General features: G+C 42.8%; 1 protein-coding gene across 1 annotated transcript in view; it reads left to right on the top strand.

Annotated features, from left to right (window-relative positions):
• The window catches only part of efna2a (ephrin-A2a), a gene marked incomplete at both ends in the record, with an annotated part of 72,867 nt that extends 51,577 nt beyond the window's left edge, over window positions 1-21,290 (top strand). Inside the window, 3 exons of the mRNA XM_080043105.1 lie at window positions 13,734-14,026; window positions 19,390-19,455; window positions 21,163-21,290. Coding sequence (XP_079899231.1) covers window positions 13,734-14,026; window positions 19,390-19,455; window positions 21,163-21,290 — 487 coding nt within the window. The remainder of the gene's footprint in view (window positions 1-13,733; window positions 14,027-19,389; window positions 19,456-21,162) is intronic.
• Between the last annotated feature and the right edge of the window lie 3,299 nt (window positions 21,291-24,589).

The raw sequence follows: 24,589 nt of genomic DNA, 5'->3' as shown, positions 1-24,589 counted from the left end.
GGAGGGAGTGAAAAAAAAGATCAGACTTAACACTTGGAGATGATGAAAGAAAGCCAGAGAAACAAAGTGAAACTGAAACACCATGAAAAAAGAGCTTTCCTCTGTGGTTTTTGGTAAAGGCAGTGGTTCCTTACGGTCCACGTATAGGCCCAATGAGTTATAACTCAACCATTTATGCAGTCAAAATTATACGTTTAGTTCAAAATTCATTATTGATGTATGTAAACTGTTTTTTGGGACATATCTGAAATGCCTTTAAAAGTGTTTGATTGACAGCCAAGCTGCAGGCACAAGGAGAAGCAATAGCCTTGTTTTTACGTGAACACATTAAACAAGGTTACAGCGAAATCCGGATCCAAAACAAAAACCTATTTACACTTATACAGGCTATACTTTGTGTGAGTTTCAGTTTCAGTTCAAAATACTTTCTCTGGAAGTATTTCTGAATAAGAGCTTTTCATTGCAACGCGGAATGAACTCTCTTCTTTGATCCAGCCGCTCTGCTTTCACAGTCACTTCTTCAAGTCTTCTCCACGCATACTGTATGCATAATTGTAAAAAGCTAATCAGAAACCCACTAACATCTGACTATACATTCCATAGATTGGCATTCTCCAGGGTAATGTAGCTGGGGAAAATCAGGTCTCTCTGGTCCCAAGCCTCAAGTACAAAAACCTGGTTTCTCATATAGCCTATATGCTATGTTTAATAAATCATCTTACTGAATAAAGCCCACTGTGATGGAGCTGCTTTAAAGTTACCTGTGGAGTTTTCTTGTACACAAATGAAAGAGATGGGTGGAACTTCTCATTTCTGTTTCGTAGAGATGGCTATTTTTTTGTAGTATTTATTTTTTAACTTATTTGCATTGTTTATGTCCATGTTAGCTTGCTAGCTTGTTGGGGAACGGCTGGGGAACATTGCCAAATAGGCCGGTCTCTACTATTGGTCAGAAACTCTGCCGATCACTTCAAGTGAAGTTAACCCACTAAATGTGAACAAAATTATGCTGGTTGTAGCTATATAGCTTACAAGCTGAGGATGGGCAGAGTTTTGTTAGCAGCATATGGCCGTGCTTTTTAGCCTCTGAACCACTTTTAAAGCTGTTTAACGTGCCACACACAAATGATTGAATTCTTTCTTGACGTTTTATCCCTGCTTATGTGTGCTTGGTTGCTTGCGCAAGAAGCTAAGGTGCAGGGCAAAACATGTATTTGAGATATTAGCCAGGAAGCTGCATAGTCATTCAAGGTCATACAGCAACATTAAGATTTCATGCGAGTAGTTTTATGATTTTATTGGCTATATGCAAAGATGAGAACCAAAGGCATTTACATATTGCACAAAAGGGGCTGCTTGAGCGTTAAGGCTATTTATCTAAAAATAGGGTGCAATATGTGTCATTCACAGAAGATCTGTATGCTACAAAAAATCTTACTTCAATTGGACTTTAAAATAACAAAACTCAAAAATCCGAGTAGGCTATAGGCTGCTGCTTTGAACAGTTATTGTAATATTTCAATAATTGTATGACTTTGACGATGCTTTATGCAAACTATTTGAGCATTATTCTACAAAAAAGCATCTGCGAATGTGTCTATTATCTCGCAAATAAAATGGGGTACAAGCCTAAAGAATATTTTTGGAGGTTTGAAGTCTGGTTGGAGATGTGACGCTGGCAGAAGAAAGAATTTTGAAGGAGAGAGAAGAGAAGAGGAGTAGAGAGAGTGTGTGTGTGGGGTGGGATATGGGTGGGGGGGAGGGGGTAGGTATTTTTGGGGAGATCAATGGCAGGGAAGAAGATGAGAAAAGAGGGTTTGGGCGCCGCAGGATTACTCCAAGATGTGGTGAGTGGGAGAAAGGAATCCAGAAAGGCCAGGATATAGAGGAGACAGAGAGACAGCAGCAGTTATTTTTGATTTGTTGTAAAGAAAAAATGAAAGAATGTATATGTTTCAATCTTCCCAAGCTGACATATACAAACAATAGATAACAACAAAGATGTTGGAAATTGAATTAGTTTACTGATTGTAATATGGTTGGTATAATGTTTGGTTAGGTCTTGATCATGGACTCCATCTAAAGATACTATGGATAGAACTCCTCTATTGGGCTCTTTTTTTTCTTATTCTATATTTCTTTTTCACAACTACTTCCATCACTTTTACTGTGTGGAAACAAGAACAACAGTCATTCCTAAATTCTAAGATTGTCCGAAGGCATGGTTTTCTCTGTTTTGACCATGATCAAGTCTTCGCCTACGGACACTTTTGCCTTTGGATGGGCTCCATCTGAACTATTTAGTTTCAATATTGATAATATTAATAATGACGCAAACACAGCTCATTCAGTAATACAATTTGAACAAACAACCAATGCTGACATTTATCATGATAACAGGTTCAGTATCTGTAATTTAATTTTTTATTTTTTTTACACCTTGGAAATGGCACTGGGCTGGAATTTAAACTGAGAAAGAATGATTGACACACAGAGAAGTGGACCGAACGAACAAAGAAGGGAAAGAGCTGGAGACGAATAGCAAAGAGAGAGAGAGAGAAAGACAGATGGAAGGAGTCCAACTGGCATTGACCTTCACTTCATCAAGAACCACATACAACATTCAGCACATATCGCTGCAATTAATTCGCCGAGACTGGAGTGTGTGTGTGTGTGGCGTGGTTGGTGTGTATGTTTCTATTTTTGATTCAACCCATAGTGGTGGGACTATTAGTGTGAGCGTGCATGCTCCCCTTGTGTGCCTTTGATTTTTTTTGTTTACATGCTGATGTTTACTTCGACATGTGGATGTGTGTGTGTGTGTGTGTGTACTTTATGTATGTGTGTGTATGTGTGAGCCTGCAAACACAGCGGGTATGTTAATTGAACTCCATTCAAGTGTTTAATTACTCATTAGAGATGCTGCAAAGCAATCTATACAGCAGCTTTTCCCTGTTTGCTCCCTGTGCCCTCTGTGACTCCCAACCCGCAAGAGACTCAAGCGCTTTGACCCAAACTACATGGATTAGTTCACCTCGTCAATCCGGATCAACCCATCCATATGAGATGAAGATCCTTAAGCCAGGAGGAGTGATGCCAGACAGTTAATAAGTCAGTCAGTTTGACACTCAAGTGAAGGATTGGTCGCCTATATATGTACTGTATAGTTTTTCACCCACTAAGTGATCCAGGTACTCAGTTAATGGGCCAGTCAGTCTGTAGGCCAACAAGCACGATGGTCTTTTAACTGGCCTGAAATCTGTCACTTACATAATCATGTTGTCAAACTGTCAATCACTATGTCAGTCAGAATGTCAATCAGAGAGTAAAAGAGCTTCTAAACCCACAAGGGATGCTTCACCCGTACCGATAATTTTATTTATTTATTTTTTACTGTTACAGGTATTGGTCCAATATAGAAAAGAACTATCAGCCGAAGGGTATAAATTGAAGTTAGCTGAAATTATTGTTGGCTAATTCAACAGGAAAAAAAGAACCTTATCATGAATGTAATATAATCATGAATGCAGGATTTAGTTTTTGGAATACACGTGCATTAGATTTATCTAAGTGTACCTAATAAACTTGCAGCTAAGAGTGTAAAATACATGAAATCCCAAAACCATAAAAATATTGGATTCATAATTTAAAAGAGTTTTTCCAAGTTGCCAAGCCAGAGAAGCTTTTTTGTGCTGAATCTGGTGTTAAAGAGATCATAAATAAATGAGAGAGAGCCGAACCAGGGTGGAGGGTTTTTGTTGTGTAGCTCTGTCCTAAGGGGGTTCAGAGTTTCTGCCCTGGGCTGTACAAGACATGTTTTTGTTGTGTTGGATCTCAACCAATTAGTCAGGATCCATTTGATTGACAGCCCCAAAAAATCCCCAATCTGTAAAAAAAAAAAAAAAAAAAAATCGCATTAAAATTACATCATAAAAAGTAAATAATGCATGAGAGTTTTTGGGGGAATGAAAAGTTCTTCTCCCTTCTTTAAACATTGACTTTGTGGAGACGTGACATTTCTGCAGTGCGCTGCTGACACAAATCCTTTCATGTGTTGAGGAGGAGTGATTCCTATTGGTGGGCTCGGACACAAGCCATCAGCTCCTTTGCACTTCTGCTCCTGGGCCAACCTTGTCGATACCAATACAGGTCTGTTGCTGTCCACGCTGTTTATGGTGCCAAAGCTGGAACTGCATTACGGTGAATGCCATTCAGAATAGAAAAAAAACAAGGAGACTTGATACAGGCATATCATGCACTGCCTCTGTCAGCTTGTCAGAGGTGACGCGTGTGCCCGACCTCTCATCTTGTCTGTCTCTGCTTGTTGTCCATCCATCAGTGTCTGCATGTGTCACTCTATCTGTCTGGCTTTAGGCTCCAGTCTCTCTCTACTTATTTGTGTGTATATTTTTGCTACCACATCACCAAGGTGACGATTTATCTTCCATTGTGGTGTAGAGATTGTTTTGTTATGTTCATTTCTGTGTGATGAGTGTCAGGTTGAATGTATCTGTTTGTATGTATGTATGTATGTATGTATGATGGGGAGCAAGCATGTTTGTGACTGACAGTGTGTGTGCATGTGTGTGTGAATATTCGATGGATTGGCAGACGCGGCACTTAATCCACAGACATGTTGCCCGTCTTGAAGACCTACATAATAACCTTTCAGATGTGCTGATTGTCTCCACGGTGATCCACGGGCGACATCATTCGGAGTGACAGATGTGGAACTTGTCAAAACAACACAACTTGAGCTTGGGAATGCGAGTGTGCGCTGGTTTGACGGTTTATGCGTGATCCAGTATATATGTACAGTAGGATATCCATGTGAGTTGTGTGTTGTGTCTTGGCTGTTTCAGCGCTTTACACAGCAGCGAGGATCAAGACTTACTTTACATGACTGAACATTAAACAGATGTGCATCTGTCTTTGTGACTTCTAGTATGTACAATGTGGATGTACATGGGTTACTGTAATCTGTCAGAATATTTTATATCCGTCAATATGCCCCAGTGTGCTTTGGTATGGTATAATTCTATGTACTTTATGTGTAGGTGTATGTGGCTCAGCGTGTGGTAACTTATTTACTTTGCCCCATTTTCCTAAGCATCAGACGACAGCAAGAGAAAGGAACACCTCATGCTGAGAAAAAATAAGCTGTGTGTGTGTGTGTGTGTGTGTGTGTGTGTGTGTGTGTTTGTGTGATTGTGTGTGTTTGCGTTTGCGTTTGCGCGCATGCTTGCGTGCGTGTGTGTGTATGTGTGTGTGTGTGTGTGTGTGTCAACCATTAAAAAGGAAGGAGATGAAAGCAAGGGTGAGGGGAATAGAAACATACCAATAGGGAAGAAAGAAAGTTAAGACAGAGAAAGAGAACAAGGTAGAGAAAACAGCGGGGAGAAAGAGACTCACAAAGACTGGAAAGAGGAGAAAGTAACGATGCCAAATGATGCTGCTGTGCTTCTGTAGTGAGAGAATAAGGAAAGAGGGAAGTCGTGGAGAACAAGTGAATTAATCCGGAGGGAGCCGAAGATCAAGATTGAGAGAAAGAAAGGAAAGGAATGGAGCGAAAGACGGGGTGAAGACAGGGGCAGAGGAAGATGGAGAGATAGAAACGGAGAGTAATGTGGAGTTAATTGGAGAGACATTGAGATTGAGTGAAGCGCGGCAGAGACAGCGTAACTCTGGCAACTTGCAGACACACACGCTCACACACACACACACACACGCACGCACACACACACACACACACACACACACGCACACGCACACGCACACACACACACACACACATTCACACACACATCGTGAAACGGCCCACGGTTTCTTCCCTGCCGGGGAAGCCAAATGAGGTGAAATTGTCTAGGCTACATTTCAGATAATGAATGGGATTTTTTTCTTTTTACATTTAAGGGAAATATTTTCGCTTAGCCCAAGGTGCCTGGAATTGGCCATGGCAAGCCAGAGATAATGGTGGCCGTCTCTTTGTGTTGCTATGTGGTAGAGAACAGGCCGGATGTTCATTACCGTCAATAAGGGAATGATGATAAACTCTGGCGCCGGGCGGAAAATATCACCCACTGTGCCTGTAGATTGGAGCTGGCAGCCGAAGTCCAATCTACCCTAGTTTTACTTTCAAAGTGTAGATGAATCAGAAAAAAAATTCAAAATGGATCCACCTCCCTTTCCACCAGGCAGATCTTGTTTTGCTCCCAAGATAATTAGTACTTAGATTTTGACACCACTTTTCATTTACCGTTGAATCTTGGTTAAAAAGGAGTTTTCAAAACAATTTAAATTCATTGTATCTGTGCAAAACAACTGAGCTCTGGGCAACATGTTGAGTGCATTTCCTTTCTCATAAAAAACATTTGCAAAGCCAACATTTTGAATCGCAATGTGTTTACATTCATTTTAACTCACTTACAAGACCCATGCATCCATCCAGCTCAGACCTCCCTGTACATACTCTGTCGCTCACTTCCAACGTGTCATAGTAAAAGGCAGCTACAGGGTTTTGTCACTTGAATGTAAAGCATATGTCATTTTTTGTTGGCACCTGCTGAAACAACTGATGCTGCCATTCCTCCTTGGAGTACAGTCTCCATGCATGATGAAAACAGGCAAGGGACCCAATTGTAAAAAAAAAAACATTCCCATATGGTGCTGCTACTGGTTACATTTAAAAAATAATTTCTTCAGTTTATAAACTACAATGAATAGCAAGTTTCAATCATGTGATCTCTTAATTGCTGTCAGGTGGCTAAAGCCTCTTTTCTGCTTGCATGGAAGTGATCTTGCGGGTTGAAAACAATGCACTGTTTAAAAGTTCTTTGGAGCATCTTTTTTTTTTCAAAGCATTTTCTGATCCGAAATAGCCCCACACACACCCCGGAGCGGTGTTTCTTCTCGCCATAGCAACAAGAGTGACAGAGATCTTGGAGGAAAAGAAAAGAGAGTTATGGAGGGCGAGAGGGGTCACATAGTTAGAGAGAGAGAGAATGAGTGATGCCCTTTGATGTCCGTGGGTTGGGTACCTGCCTGCTGTTTAGGACGCAGGCAGGTTCTGTAAACACATGGAGGCTTCTCGAAACCACAGGCTTTGATCACACCAGTGCTGAGAGATGATGTTGAAGACTCAGTAGTGCCTGAATACCAAGGAGTGACCAGTATACACACCTATGCGCGCACACACACACACACACACACACACACACACACACACACACACACACACACACACACACACACACACACACACACACACACACACACACACACACACACACACACAGGCATATGACTGTCCAGGAGATACTTGCATCTACAGTACATACATAAATACGCCTCTAGACACAGTCAAAGACATATGTTTTCATTTCTTCTCCATTCTTTCGGTTTTAATCTCTTCAATTTGTACTTTGATTGATCCTGATGTGCACACAGAATACCATTAAAGCCTTTTACACAGACACTTTTTTTTTACACTGATGGTGCTCCAAGCCTTCGGAATGAGCCTCTTAAATCCAGATGAGGGCCGGTGGCCAGAAGCCCAGTCTTTGAGCTGTAACTGGCTAACCTTACCAGACAAGTCAATTGCAACTGCAAGGGTGAAGAAGAATCTGGGAGACGTTGAGGGATTAGAAACTAAGCTACCCCTGATATCATGTTGCTGAGGTTTAAACACAGACAATATATACAGTATATATATATATTTTTTTTAAGCTTGAGGCAGTCCGTGTTGAACAATATGCACCACACATCTGTTTTGTGAATAAATTGTACTGCCGGGCTTCAACGCATAGAATTTTTAAAAACAAATTGTTCTATCCTTCCGTAAAACTAATTATTACGTTTTTCTTCCTTTTGGTATTTTTTTATGTGTGGAAATAACATTGATTGTCAATACACAAAAAGCTATCCCTCTCTGGAAATGGAAAGATAATCAAGCTTTACCAGCCGGAAAATAAGTATATGAACTATTTCTTGTCCCGGTGATAAGAGTTTACACAGAATGGGTAAAAGGATTAGTGGATTCATTTTTTTTTTCACTGTGCCAATGCTGAAAGCCACCTTAAATCCTGTGTATATAGAAGCTTCCATCACTTAATCATAGCGTCTGTTGAATTATTATAATGTATGCCTTGTCTTATGCCCATACATTGTTAATGTCCTATAAGGTTAGATTCATTGAGGGTGAACATGCTTTGTTGCCTGCAGCTTTACAACAGGAGTTTTTTCGATACAACATCTTGGGATCAACAGAGTCAGAAATAATGAGGCTGTGCACGTACAGTAGGGACTTAACAGTGTCTACCATCAATGTGTATATAATAAAAGACTATCTGTAGTTCAAGTATGATGTTACATACATTGTAAGCTGGGTTAACAGTGAAATGGAAACTAAATCAACAGCTTTAATAGCTATAATTAGAAAAAGGGTAATCTACAGAAAATGCTGCAACAACACTATTTCAGGGCTAATCAGATGATAGATGTCTATCAATATTTGCTTGTTCAACAGATTTCACAAAAGCTTGAATGTAAACGTTTCAGTTAAACTGTTACTGCTATAGATCCGTGCCAGTAGGAGTTGCTATTAGCATTAGAGCGTTAAACAATCGTGGTTCATTAAAGGCTTAAAGTGGCAACGAGTAACATTTAAATATCTTTTAAACAGCCTCATGTTTCCTCTCATAATCATAAATTACCTTTAACAGCAAACGAGACCATCAGTGCAAAGAAAGACGTTTTTATATAGTTTGTATTACTGCATTTGGTCTGGTCGTACACCCAGTCCGATTTTCGGTTCACGCGTGCATGCTCTATGGTCACATATCCGTATTGGTCGCAGATTTCAGTGTGGCGCAGGAACGTGAATTGAGAAGCCTATGGCTCTAGGTGAGGGAAGGGGAGCGGGAGCCTTGTTTGAGACAGTTGTTTGTAGTCATAATGACTGATAACGGGGCTGAACCATCAAAGAAAAAAAAGAAAATGCAATGAAGAAAAGCTAAACGGGAGAGTGATAGGCGGGCGGGAGGGCGTTGCCAAGCAACGTATACACAATTTCACGGAGCGAACCTAGACTGCAGTGTTTACTCCTAAATGAATGAGCGGTAGCCTACTAAAACACAGTTTACTTTGCCTCACCAGCATCATCAGATGACCATTATTCATCTGAAATAGTCATTATTTACAACAACATAAACACATTACCTCATCGTGATCCATAGACTACTAACTAACTGCCATCTCACGGACACGGACTCGTTCAGCTACGTGAGAGGTGACAATGCATCAACTCATTGCATTCAGGTGTGTTTAGCACTTACTGGCATTAGTTGAAGCTGTGTCACTAACCACTCTCTGGAAGCCGAAAAGAGTCCGGTGCCCTCACACTTTCAACACACGGACACGCACCATATTGCTTCCTGATTATTTGAATCTTGGACTCCCAGCACGAGCTAGAAAACAGCTGGCGTCGTAAAAATACTACCGCTTTTGTTCAAAGGTGTCGCCAACGTGCCGACTTACTCGTAGTAGCTTTAAACTGTTATTGTAACTGTAAAGTATGTTTTCCCCTCTTGGTATGAAGTGATGCGGATATTTTCTATTCAGGCAAATGTCTAAAATGTCTTCCACAGCGTCATGCATATCCCTTTAAATGAAGTGTTAAAAAGTATTATGATGTCATGTAACAGGTTTAATGTTTTTCTCTAAATAATATGCAAATATTGATGTCCAATCAAGAAAGACACACCAATACCAACACCCACAAGACACACACAAACACGCGCGCACACACACACACACACACACACACACACACACACACACACACACACACACACACACACACACACACACACACACATACATACGCGCACACATTAAACACTTGAGTTCTATGAGGATTAGACATGCGGAAAGTGTGAGTGCATTCCCATGTCTTTTTGGCCAGTGCAGTCTGTGTGTTTAATTCTAAATGATGCACAGCCTGAGTGGAAAAGGGATGCAGGGACACACACACTACCACACACAGACACACACACACACACACACACACACACACACACACACACACACACACACACACACACACACACACACACACACACACACACACACACACACATGACAGCACACCAACATGTACAGTTTAACTGCTCGGAGTGTGGTGGCACACACCTGCGTGCACATTAACACACACACACACCTGCACATACGGTTTCCTCTCGCCTGGGCGAATTAGGAATGCAGACAGTGTCACAGGAGCACAGGGCGCTGAGTAGCTCAATACAACCTAATGTATCCTGGCATATTAGCCCTTTCTTGGATTGAGCATCCTCACTCATAGAGACCCACTTTCGAAAGCAACAATTTAAGCAACATTGCACACATACAAACACGCACACACATGCACACACATACTTGCATCCACCAGGCAGTGCTCGCACACACACATATGTTTTGTATGCCAAGAAGTACAAATGCTCAGATGGTAGTCATCCATAAATCTATTAGTGCGCAATCAATAGGCAGAGCACACACAAGTACAAATTGAAATGAAAGACAGAAAAAACTCCTCCATCTGTTCTCCGTCCAGCTGGCCTCCTCATCCTTTTTCTGCTCTTTCTATTCTATTCTTCTCTTCTTTCGGTCGGTCTCGTTTTACTCTCATTTCATGCAATCCCATTATCACACACACATACACACACACACAGACACACACACACACACACACACACACACACACAGACACACACACACACACACACACACACACACACACACACACACACAGACACACGATCTCCTGTCTCCGTCTCTCTCTCTATTCCTTTTGTCCTCATTCGGCACGTATCTCCAGTCCTCCCCTATACACCTTTTCTCTCTTGTCTCCCTCCCTCACTCAGTTCTTTTTCCTCCCAGACCTTTAATTCTCATTCTGTGCATCTCTCTTCCTCTGTTTCTCCGTCTCTTGCCTTCCCCATCTTTTTAGTTGTTAATCAGAGGTGATTTGGAGCAGAGCGAGCTTGAGAGAGAGAGAGAGAGAGAGGTGCTCCCCAGTGGATCAATGCCTCTAAATGATCTGTTCAAGGATCCCCTTTAGAACCTGCAGAAAGTGTCTGTGATAGGGCAGCCGAGCATGAAGGCACTCATTTCACATCCAACACACTTCCTGATTTGCCCTCTGGGAGAGAGATAGGACTGCCGTTTATAAGGGATAATTTGTCCCCGAGCTAAATATCCCACTGACTAAGAAAGTAGTTAGGCCCTCAAATGTCTTCATTCCAGGCAATCAATTACTGCCAAGGTTGAGGGGGGGAAAATGATGAATTTGTTTGGAAAGCCCAATCTGTGTGTGTGTGTGTGTGTGTGTGTGTGTGTGTGTGTGTGTGTGTGTGTGTGTGTGTGTGTGTGTGTGTGTGTGTGTGTGTGTGTGTGTGTGTGTGTGTGTGTGTGTGTGTGTGTGTGTGCGTGTGTGTGTGCGTGTGTGTGTGTGTGCCATCTGAGATTTGTCGAGATTGCCAGACAACTTGGTTTGTTTGTTTGCGCTTGTTTGATTGGAGTAATTTGGTCTGCGCCTCACATTCACTGAGCTCTCTAGAAACAGTTGAAAACGTCCGTCGGATGAATTCTGAATGTATTTCACTGTGGTACGTTTGAAATTAAATTGAATTGTTGCCATGGTGAGTGATGAATTTGTGGTTGGCACTACAAATTCAAACATGAAAATTTGATAGTGTGCGCTACAGTATCACTTTGATACATTTTTAGACAAGTGTCTCAAAGTGAGACCTAAGTTCTTAATTAGCGTGGGTCGTTAAAGATGTAAAACCCAAATTATTATCAAGTCATACCCTTGAGAAATGTTACTTATGCAGTTCTGTGCTACTGAATAAAATATCTATGGTATTAATTAAATAATACTGATGTATTGTATTTTCTCACAGAGGGCGGCCGTATTTTAACACTTGTGTTTGAACAAATACAAAATCTCTGAGTAGACTATGTTGTGAAATATTGATTCATCCTTTTCCGCTAGATGTAAAAACTAAGGTCTAATATTGGGCTTGTAAACAAAAGCAACCACCAGCACTGAATCGATTAGACTAACAAGTATTGCTGTGGCCTGAAGGCTGCTTGTTCCTTTGTGCCAAAGACATTCCTTGTTGTTGTCCAGAATACATAAGTGTTGTTGTTCCTCAATGGACATCTGCAACTGTAGTTTTGATCATGCTTCTGTGAATTCTTATTGGAGCACCACATGTGTACCAACGGATAGCTGAAAATAACACTTGCTAAAAACTCTATAAACTACATGTTTATAGAGTTTATTTTGTCTTTTTTTAAAGATGAAAGTATGTTTTCAATCAGAATGAGTAAGAGAGCCAAAGACAAGATAGTGGAAGCACAAAGTATTTAGAGACAGACTGCATATTGTTCTGTTTTTTTTTCTTAAATGGCATTGGTTGACAATAACAAAAATATAGAATATCAGCCGCCTTATCCCATAATAGAGACCGTTTCCACTCCAGTGACTTTCAGACTGTAAACAGAAGTTCAGTTCCCATATGAGCGTCATTGGCACCAAAACATAAACGCAAAATAGGGCCTTATTATGTAGGGGGGGGGGGGAATATGCGGCCATATGTTTTTAATGTACAATAACTGCTTTTGCGGAGGCTGTTGAGAAAGGGGGGGGGGGGGGGGGAGTCATCAACTGAGTTGAAGCACCATCTTGTGCGTTTCCATATGTTACCTGCATCCATTTCACAAGCTTTTTTTTGACTCATTGCCAGAGGGAAGAATGTAGCAAAGAAAATTACCACTATATGTATCCGCTACAATAATATTTCCTCTCCAATAACCTCTGACCCATTTCTATTCATCCCGCTAACCACAGGGATCCGCATGTGTACGCTACTAAGTGGACTTTTCACCAAGGCCGCCTCTAAACACTGCTTTAGGGGCTAGGGGATAATAATGTGTTCTCTCTACCATCACATGACCCAATTCTGTTGAGTATCATACGAGTTGGCTCATCCGCACTATGGAAATAAAGACTATATTCCAAAACATGCTTAGAAATCCCATGGAGCATAGTTTGCCAAGCTTTATTAAAATAACATTGATTATACTGTACAAACTTTTGCCATAACCGAAGGGATAATTATTGATTTTTCTTCTCTTGTTTATTAGATAAACATTTTTTTAAACACACACACACACACCCTCTAGGAGGTTTTTCTTGCTTCAAACTGCCATGACTCAGGTGGTTTGAAGACTCTCTTATCAGAAAGCTTTTGTTGAAGTGTCCTTGAGCAAAGTGTGGAACCTCTTAAAGAGTTGCAGTTTTGTAGCTACTAGCTGGCTGGCTCTGACCTTGGATCTTCCTGTGAAAATGTGCAAATACAAAATTGCCCGAAGAGCGGTCATACAGTTTCATATAATTACCGTACACACACAGCATGAGTGAACAAAATGGGCATTCATCGCCGTTTCAATACAGAAATCCAATATGGGTTGTAAATATTCATAGTATTCATAGTTTTTTTTTGTTGCCAAATATCTGCCTCTCAACTATTTCTTTTTATCTCAGGAAACCTTTCCTGAAGCCTTCTTCTAACCTCTGCCCACTGTTTCTGTGCATGTTCTGGAGCCCGTTGGTGATTATTTGTTATTCATGAAGAAATATTAATTCATTGTTTTTCGTCTTTGTCTTGCAGTTTCTGGCACGGAGAGTACAGAGTGGCGGTGAACATTAACGACTATCTGGACATCTACTGTCCTTTCTACGAGGGTCCGCCGTCCCACGGGCGCATGGAACGCTACATCCTGTTCATGGTCAACTACGAGGGCTACACTTCCTGCCAGCACAGGATGCGTGGCTTCAAGCGCTGGGAGTGCAACCGACCCAGCGGTCCTGACGGGCCCCTGCGCTTCTCAGAGAAGTTCCAGCTCTTCACCCCCTTCTCCCTGGGCTTTGAGTTCAGGCCTGGACACGAGTACTACTACATCTGTGGGTTATCAGCTATTGTTGGTTATCTGTGTGTGTGTGTGTGTGTGTGTGTGTGTGTGTGTGTGTGTGTGTGTGTGTGTGTGTGTGTGTGTGTGTGTGTGTGTGTGTGTGTGTGTGTGTGTGTGTGTGTGTGTGTGTGTGTGTGTGTGTGTGTGTGTGTGCGTGCGTGCGTGCGTGCGTGCGTGCGTGTGCGCGTGTGTCAGTTCTCACTTCGGGACAGGCCCTCAAAGGGCTAAGACTAAGTTTTAGGGTTCAGGTTAGGATAAGGTTTAGGTAAGGGTTAGGGTTAGGGTTGGGGTTAGGCATTTAGTTGTGATGGTTAAGGTTAGGTTAAGAGGCCTCCTCACCCAAGTATAGCCATACAAACGTGTGTGTGTGTGTGTGTGTGTGTGTGTGTGTGTGTGTGTGTGTGTGTGTGTGTGTGTGTGTGTGTGTGTGTGTGTGTGTGTGTGTGTGTGTGTGTGTGTGTGTGTGTGTGTGTGTGTGTGTGTGTGTGTGTGTGTGTGTGTGTGTGTGTGTGTGTGCGTGTGTGTGTGGTATGTGCATGTGAGCGTGGGTGTGTCCCTGTTTGCGGGTTAGCCACACTTTGGTTCAATATGCATTAGGGAACGATATGTAAATATGCAATCAAGACATGTTGATTGCGAGTGTTCTCAAACACAGCACAACACTCGCACACCCACATCTAGAGGCGTGTATAAATACACCTTCCGTCTCTCTCCCTCGCCCCCTCCTACTCTCACTCTCACTCTCTTTATTTCTTGATGTATCGCTGTTTGTGTCGACATCATAAGTGGTGTGCTCTGCAAAGTGGTAAAAATGTCGCCCGGCGTAGTTTTGTAATCATTTTTATATTAGCTGTATTGATGTTTATCCTCACTTCAGCAAGTGTATTAGTATTACGGATAAGCCTTGTCTCCTGAGACTGTTTTTCTGAACCCGAGCAACAGAACAGTCCCTCCACCAGACATGGGACAAATAGCAAGCTTTAAATTACTCTTAAACATTGTTTTCAGCTGCTCTCTGTGCCAGACGGTTGGGAAAGATTTACCACATCCGGACAGTTAAGTCCAAGATTGGTTGGTAATCACAGGAAAACCAAGTTGAATTGACTTTCAAAAGCTTCTCTGTGGATGTCCAAAACTTTCCGGCGCCATACAATAACGTGTCAGTTTTTCTATGTCCAGGCTGCAAGAGTTTACGAAGATTGTGACAAGACCATTTTTTTTCCCGTGTTATGTTTGAATCCGCAGACCAGCTGGGAAAATACCAAATACGTGGAAAAGAAAATTGTTTTCTACTGAGAACAACATACCTAATTTACACAATTACAATTTATGGGCTGTGTTGAGTGTTTAACAAAAAAAAACATTTTATCCTGCAGTTTGTCTGGTGAGTCCTGAACAAACACAGGAACGTAATGTAATCACTTATTTCTCTCCGCAAGTTGTAATTTGATGAATTTGACTTGATTGCCAATTAGCAAAGTTACCTCATTATTCCTTTACATAGTTTACTTGTGTGTGACTCTCGGAAAGTCAAACTCAAACCTTGCCTGTCTCCATATTTTTTCTTACACCGTGTGCAGCTCATAGCACAGGTCTTTTCATTTATCCTTGTGTTACCCCTCATGCACAGTGGGCTGTAGGCTGACCTTAACCTTTTTAGTAGGAGATGATGCATGCTCACCATGACCTATAATGGGATGAGGAGCCTCTAGCCGCTAGCATCAGGTCGGCGTGCAATTGAAGCATATATCTTTGTCGGGTTTTTTTTAATGCCCTTGGACGCTGGATCTGACCCTACACTGTTATCCTTGTTCAGATAGCGGAAGGGCAAAGCAAAAAGTGATTACCTTGACTTATATTGACACAGACTTAAAAATGACATAGACTTAATATTACTGCATTCAGATTTGAATTCTGATGCAGTAACACAACCATAATATAATGACTGCACTTACTGTGAAGGGTACTACAATTGCTATTTGTCTATGGAGTAAAAAATTAAGTACTAAGTATTTTTAAATATTCTTTTCCCCCAGTCTGTTGTCTGCACTGGCACAAAGACACAGCATGCGAGAGAGTCAAGAGAGCTAAAGAGGCAAAGATAACAGCCACCCGATGTCCTCCTGCACTTTTCCCAGTCGACACACCCACACACAAACACAAACCCTTTTGTTTTTAGCTTCTTGTAAGGATGGACAGGGCCCCTCCAGAGTTGTATAGCTGCTGACTATAGTATTGTGTTTCTGGGACCCCTGAGGGTAGTGTGTGCTCCACAAGACTGGTGTGTGTGTGTGTGTGTGTGTGTGTGTGTGTGTGTGTGTGTGTGTGTGTGTGTGTGTGTGTGTGTGTGTGTGTGTGTGTGTGTGTGTGTGTGTGTGTGTGTGTGTGTGTGTGTGTGTGTGTGTGTGTGTGTGTGTGTGTGTGGGGAAGGGCTGGTAGTGGGGTCAGTTGTCAAGCAATTGTGAGTCCGTGAAAGGCCACGTCCATCATCTTGACTGACAGCCACGCGCGTTTTTGTCTCTGACTGTCTCTCACATGCATGTGCACACACAGGCACGCACGCACGCACACAGGCACGCACACATGCACTCACACACACACACACACTCCCTCTCTCTCTCACTTTCTCTCTCTCTCTCACACACACACACTCACACGGGACACACACACACAGTTCAGAAATGATGTGGAACGATGTTGACAGTTTTTAACCATCCAGCCCCTCCGATGAGTTTGTGTGTGTGTTTATGTGTGTGTGTGTGTGTGTGTGTGTGTGTGTGTCTGTGTGTGTGTGTGTGTGTGTGCGTGCACGCGTGCGTGTGCGCCTGCCTTCCTGTGTGTGTGCGTGTGTCCCCTGTCCACAGATACTCCTCCAAACTAAAGCGCATTGATCGGATGAGCCCAGACCTGTGTGTGTGTATGTGTGTGTGTGTGTGTGTGTGTGTGTGTGTGTGTGTGTGTGTGTGTGTGTGTGTGTGTGTGTGTATTTGTCATGCGGTTGACATGTTGACAGGTCCACTCCACCCCTCACTTCTCCCAGCTGCCATCTGATGAGGTTGACTGACTTTCAATGGGGTTTTCAGGAGACGGTGTATTGCGGATGTGCTGGGAAACAGGAGGCCCTGGGAGAGATGATAAGGCTTGTTTTGAAAGTGACAAAAGTGCAAATAGTTGGAGGACACGGAAAAAGAATTGGGCAGGTGGGGGGTAGCTGTGAGGGGTTGTAAATCTATCCACAAGCAGCCCGCCTCTTCCTCCCCGAAATGTTGCCATTTGTCATTGGAACAGTAAAAACCTGAAACACACATATACACACAACAGGAGGAAAAAAAGACTTGATACAAAGCTGGCAGGGGCTTCATAGGTGACCACTATACACATTGTCTGGGCGACGGAAGGTGGGTGGGTGGATGATTTGAAGAAAATTGAGGTGAAGGAAGGTGGGCAACGGGGGAAAGGCATGACAGGTTGACGGAGGTGAAGGGCAGGGAGAAGGATGGAAGGGAGGAGTTGTTGAGGGCTGAAAGGAAAAGGGAGGGAGAGGCCAGAGGAAGGGGTCAGCTTTATTTCCTGTGTGCCCTGGATCTTGATGATGGTCCTCTCTGGGGTCACCGTGGTTACACCGTGGCAATGCTGACTACCTCATAGGGGAAGGCCAATAGGTCTCGTACAAGCACCAGTGGGTGTGTGCACATTCTTTGGCACGTCCTTGTATGTGTGTGTGTGTGTGTGTGTGTGTGTGTGTGTGTGTGTGTGTGTGTGTGTGTGCGCGCGCGTCACAGAGCTGTCCACCATCTCCTCCATTATGTCTCCAGCACTTTCTCACAACAGAGGGAAGTGGGACTAAAAACTCGGATTCAATTCCCTTTTTCTTTTACTAAGTTTTAATCACATTAACTTTTTTGACATATTTTCTTCCATTTTATTTTATTTTTATTATTCAACCAAGGCAGCATGTTTTTTTCAGTGGTTAGCAGCACTGTCACCTCACAGCGGGTGAACTGCGTCTCTAGGGAATTTGCATGGATTCCCTTTCCCATTCCATTACAGAGACATTCAAGTCAGGTCGATTCCAGAGCCTGTATTTCCCTTAGGTATGAATGTGAGTGTGACTGAATCCCAGTGTGGGGTCTGATGATCCCTCACATACTTGTTTACATTGTCTAAAATGTTCAGTGTGTTTATAGGAGTTCACAAGCTTGGGCACATGGGCGCATGAGAAGCTCTCCAACTGCTTGAAGCAATAAATGTCATCAAGAAAGTAATAGGCTGCATTAATGAATACAATAATGTCCAATTACTGAGCAATGATAACTCACATAAAGAGTACCATCCTTGCTTAACAATGCCTAGCCTAGCCTTGATTAACCATCTCTGACTTTTTTTTTGTTTTAAGTTAATTACTTACACTTATTTTATGTGTGTTTTACATTGCTGTAACAATTGCCCATTTATCAGTGACCGTCGTAAGGCATCCTTCAATGATCAGAGTCTGTATTAGCTTGCTCCTCCATTATTATAATTTTTTTTGTCAACAAATTCTGTGAAAACCATACTGAAAACACAAATCTTTATAAACAGGTCACACAATTATGAATGTATCTATAGGAAAGGCATAGTATTTATGTGTATTTTCTGGGCACTATAGGTTTAAGAAAATGCAGCTCAAGCACGACTCAAAAGGGAATTTGTTAAGGACTATTTTCAGATGCGTAATAATACACATTGGGTGCTCTAGAGAGAATATTTAAAACAGTTGGATGGTGTATGCAGGAATTACTCGAAATACACTGGCCCTCTTCATTGTAATGCAGCTGGCAAGTCATCCAGGGTAACAGTGAGGCTCATTTTTGTGTTTTCAGGTATTTTTGGACAACAATAGATGTATTTGGCTTGAGGAAATAAACCATATCAGGCACACATAAAATACTTTTGTGTAGGATCAATTCATTGTTGATTTTAGTTCTTTCATGGGATTTGTTGACAGAAAAGAAAATACATAGAATATCCCCAGGTATACCTTTAAAAGATGACGCTGTGTTATTTCCAGGGACCCTGTGTCAAATTTAACTTTTATATGACGCATATTGTGAAATAAATTTGCATATAATGTATTTCCTTTAAGACAACAGAACTGCAGAGAGGACAAGGGTAGGGAGTTAATGGGGGCTATTCTGTCTATGTGAACTCCCAGTCCAATCTGCCGTCTGATAATAAGCTTCATAGCACTATTAAATAAATAAATAATTATATTTAATTTAATGTTTTCAATTATTTTACTGAGTGTGCAATCAGCAGCGAAAGTTGATGAATATCTCAGCTAATCTGCTCTTTCAATTTCTCTCCTTTACCCAGCGTCCCCTCACCCAAACCATGTGGGGCGAGCATGTCTAAAGCTGAAGGTGTATGTCAGACCTCCAGGTAAGTCACACTCTAACTGCCACACACACACACACACACACACACACACACAAAAACACACACACACACAATCACACGCAGGTCCAGATTGGCTATCAAAGTAAAATTAGGGGGGAATAAGAGGTCTGATAGAATGCCCCGCCAACACTCTCCGCTCTGATTCACAGACCAGCCAGGCCAACAATTTAACACCTTGACACACAGGCACACAAGCACTGAATAAAAAACAAAAAAAGAACCCACCACCACATGCATTCGACACACACAGAGGCGGAGGAGCATGCGCGTGCACACGGACTACAAAGTGGCATACGCACTTCACATCAAATCACATCACATCGCACTGGGTGTGAGGGAGACCTTCTGTCCTTGCGGAATGAGAGCAGGCTGAAAGTGCTCCGTAAAAACGTTTCCAGGCCTCCACTACATCACTCTATCGGCCAGATTCGCTCATAAGAAACAAGAGAGCAATCTAATAATAAAGCCATTGCATACTGTAGAAAAGTCTAACTTAATAATAGACACTTCATATTTTTCAATAAAGTTATCTGTGTTTGCACCAGCCTTATGGTAGAACATGAAGAATTGCCTTCTCCGCCAAAATAAAACTGAGTGTTTTTTTTATACTTTATTATCAAACAGCATTCCAGCTTGGTACAATATACCCTTTAGAAAACAATAGCTCCCTCATATGTCGGCATAGACAGGGTAGAGTGCTCTCACAAGTGTGTGTCTATGAGCTTTAAAAGAAGCCGGAGATTGGCAAACATGGCTGTTGGATTGCAGTGGGCATTACATTGCACTTGCGTTATCTTAAAAAAAAAAACACCTGTACATCTTTTCAAAGGGCAGATTCTCACTCATGAGTATTCAACCTGAGCCCGACTAAAGAAGCAAAACCTTGGGTAGCAACACCTCTCCCTAGATAATGACACGGCTTTGAAGATGTTCGTAAAAAGGATGAGAGTCTTGCCTTTCGAAAGCTTTCCAGGGCTCAGATCATTCCACATCTAGCTAAGGGGGAAAAGGAAATTCTCTCCTCCTCCATAATTACTGAAACAACATACATTCTTTTTTATTCCGTCATGGTTGCATCCCCCCTCTTTGAGAGTCCTTTTTTTGTGCTGTTAAAGTAATCTGTCTGACATTGCAACTTCCATCTCCATCTGTGAAACACTGTCACCACCGGAGTGAGCTGTGAACGGTTTCACATGTGGATGTGTGTCTTTGTGTGTGTGTGTGTGTGTGTGTGTGTGTGTGTGTGTGTGTGTGTGTGTGTGTGTGTGTGTGTGTGTGTGTGTGTGTGTGTGTGTGTGTGTGTGTGTGTGTGTGTGTGTGTGTGTGTCAGCTGCTCCAGATTCTGGGTCTGTGTGATTAAACTGTAATTAGGTTGGTTAAACCCCCCGCAGAGCTCGGTTGCTGTCGTCTTCCCCTCTTCCCTCCGTCTCTCCTCTCCTCATCCCTTCCTCACTCCATCTCTCTTGCCTTTTCCTCTACGTTTGAAGGGTGATGAGAGTTCTGTGGCTTGTCTCTGCACTTTCCACGATAGTTCCACTTGTCTACCCTTTCTCTATTTCTCTAAATCCACCCCCAATCATCGTAGATTGTCTTGTCTTTGTAGCTGTCTGTGTGTGTGTCTTTCTCAGTTGAGATGTTTTGTCGTTTTTTTTTTTCCTTTTTCTCTTTGTCTCTCTCTCTCCGTTCCAGATGGTTCGGGATATGACTCTCCGGAGCCCTTCCTGACTGATGGAGGTCCAAGCTGGAGGCCAGCAGGGTGCGTGGCCCCGTTAGCTGCCCTGGCCTCACTGCTCCTGGGACTGCTTTCCCGGCTGTGAGCCCCTCTCTCCTCCTTCTCTTCCTGGAGCTTCCCAACCCCAGGGTCGCTAGGCTGGGTTGGGCTGGGCTGGGCTGGGCTGGCTGTCCCTCTTAATCCATCACCCCTCAGGGAAGCCCTCTGTCTCCGTCCTACCCCTCTCCCCCACCTTCCAACCACCCCCCACTGCCCCATCCACAGCCCAGCCACGGACCCCCTTCCCCTGGCCTGGCTGAGATGGTTTTGGGGGGGGATCTTTTTAAGCTCTTCTGGGAAGCGGACCTTCATCTCTGATCCCCGAATTCTGGATGAAACTGCCAGAAAAGACACAGGGGAAATGTCTGTGCACTCATATCAGAGGGGTTCCTTTTTGATTTTGACTATTGACTCTTCTTGGCCACTGATGGGGTAGATGGGTAGATGTAGCGGTAGGCTATGATTAAACTTGTCCTTCCAGAGCAGCTCCTATCGCCCAATCAGGGCCAGGATGCATTAAGCGATAGGCCTGGATGCACAAAAATTGGATATTTTTTTCTCGCATTGCCGTCCCATCGTCAAGAAACCAAGCCTCGAAAGTGGCCGAGCTTGCATTTTAATTGAAATTCTATACAATCTGGGATCTGGTCCAACTGCGGTGAGAAAAAAGGGGAAACGTATAAAAAGAGGGAGAGGAGAAAAGTGACCCAGAAAACGGTAAAACAATGCGGGCACAGATTTGGACGAATATGGCCGTGAGGGAAATAGTAATATTATATGTGTTGATATTTTCAGACCAAGAGAAGATTCACAGCAATGTGATACAAAAAAGATGTTTTGATTTTCTTTTTTCACGAGAAGCTCGGATATCACCATTATGATGACAAGTATAATCATAGCCCGTTTCAGTGGGAGGGTGGGGTGGTGTGGGCGGGTGGGTGGGTTTGGTGAGGTGTATATTTTCAGGTTTGGATGTGTTCTTTTTGTCTTATTCATGTTTCTAAACAAAGCATTTATCACGGCCTGGCCAGCGCAGGCGTCTTCAGCACTGTCTAATGTCTAAACTTGGGGTCGGGTGACTGTTGGAACCATGACTTTCTCATGTATGAATGTACCACTGGTCACCCACCCACCTTTGTCTTTATGTAATATTACGACTGTGGTCACTTACAGTATACCTTCTCTTCGGGACTGGCAGGATGTACGTGGGTCCGGGCTTTTTTTTTGGGGGGGGGGAGGGGATAGTGGTGAGGGCGGGTGGAAGAGAGAGAATGGTGAAAGTAAGGTGGTGACAGGTGAGAAATAGGAGGCGACACTCAAAAAGTTGCATGACCACTGTGAAAACCTTCAGATCTTCAATCTCGTTTGTAATGATGATATATTTTTTCATGGGGGACTAAAGAAAAAAAACATCGGAAAAAAAACGCCCTGCTACCGCTCTCTTTGCTCTCCCTGAGACTTTTTTCAGACTTCAGAAGAAAGAAAAAAAAATGCAACCTCTCTTTCCTCCTCACGCCGTTTCTCCCCGTCTGGCTCTTTTGGGTCGTTGATGGATTAGCTCGGAGCGGGGCCGGGAGATAAATGGACCCACAGGGCGAAACTGACTGGGAATCAGCCCCTCGGAGCCCCGGGGCGGAATCACAATGGACGTGAACGCTAAGTGAAGCTGCGGTCCAGGGTCTGAGGGTTAAGCCTATAAGGGGAGCATATAGACTTTGGCAAATGAGGCGAGGTGTGTGTGGTAGCATCACAAAAAACCAACATGCGCATGCACACACACATACACACACACACACACACACACACACATACACACACAGTGTTTGATAACAGGACTGTTCCTTTTGAGACTGTGGGAGCAGTCATGGACATGACTATAAAGGGATCAGCACAAAGAGAAAGAGAGCAGAGGAGGGAGCGAGGGAGAGGGAGAAAGTGTGTGTGCATCATGGGACTAAGACTTCTTTAATGTTTGAGAAGTGAACATTATGAGTAAGCACTGTGACGACACACACACACACACACACAAACATACATGACGACCCATGTACAGATACACACACACACACACACACACACACACACACACACACACACAAGTACGGACATATGTAGAAAAGCACATGCTGAACTAGACATATACAAAGACATGGCATGCACATACACACATGTACAAAGACAAACACACACACATACAGACAAACACACAGGAACACACAAACAAGGGGGAAGCACTTCCTTTCCCGTTTCATCTTATTTTTGTAGCATTTAAAACCACTGTTAATTACTCCTGTGTGGGATGCAGTGATGGGGGGTATAGCCTGTGGAAGATTAAAAAAAAAATTGTGTTTTCTCTTCTTCTATTCCACTGATGCTGTCCTTCTATCGTTCTCTTTTTCTTCTGGTTTGTGATACATGGTCGGTAGTGGTAGTAGGATGCCTCCAGGTTGTGAGCGTCATGTATGAGTTTGTCTGTCTTTTTTTCTGTTTGTGGTGTTTTTGTGGACGCCTGAGCCCAGTCATTAAAGGGTCAGTCCGTCGGTCAGTCAAAAGTAAAAACACAGAAGTCAGAGCTAAAGGAGAGAAACACACAAATAAAGATTGTCTTTTTGTCTACTCGAAAAAAGAAGAAAAAAACAAGCGAGTGATTGAGTGGAATTTTTTCAATGGAAATGTGAATAATTCTCATTTGATTGCCCCCCCCCCCCTCCCTCCCTCCCTCCCCGCCAAAGGGTAGATGATTGTATTCATGCATTTAGACCGCACCTGGGCCTTTTATTTTGGCCCAGTCTATCTTCCCTCTGACGTCAAGGTCTCGAGACGGTCGGCAAAGCATTGAGCTCTGCCAGTCAAAGCATGAAATTATTCAGATGAAAATCACCCTCTCTCCAATCTTCAGCTGTTTTCTCCCTCAGTGATGTGACAGCTAATCTGGGCCGCTGACAACATGGAGACCCAAAAGCTTGATAGCCTTTCCTCTCCTGTTTCCATCACATTTCCAACAGGGTGGCCAAGCAGTGAGGGAAAAAGGGGCATTCACTCAAGTACGATACCTTTCTGAGGTTCTTGTACTGTTTCTTATGTCCATGGTCAACTTTATACTTCTGCTCCACTACATACTGTATGTCTAGTTTACTTTGGTTACTTTTACATCTTACCTAAACAAAAATGATGCCCTTAATAGTTACACTGTTCAAAATTGTACCAGTGGCTCGCAAGCTGTTTTGAATTGTGACCCTCTATAAAAAATAAAAGCACTTAGGGCCCCTTGTTACATTTCAGATGACTATCAGAATGTTTCCTTCACCTGTTTTTAAGTGCAAAGTTTTTCAATTTGTCCGTAAA

The sequence above is a fragment of the Ammodytes marinus genome (assembly GCF_949987685.1).
Source record: "Ammodytes marinus genome assembly, chromosome: 15".
Lineage (NCBI taxonomy): Eukaryota > Metazoa > Chordata > Actinopteri > Uranoscopiformes > Ammodytidae > Ammodytes > Ammodytes marinus.
This window is presented reverse-complemented; position numbering and strand designations above follow the sequence as displayed.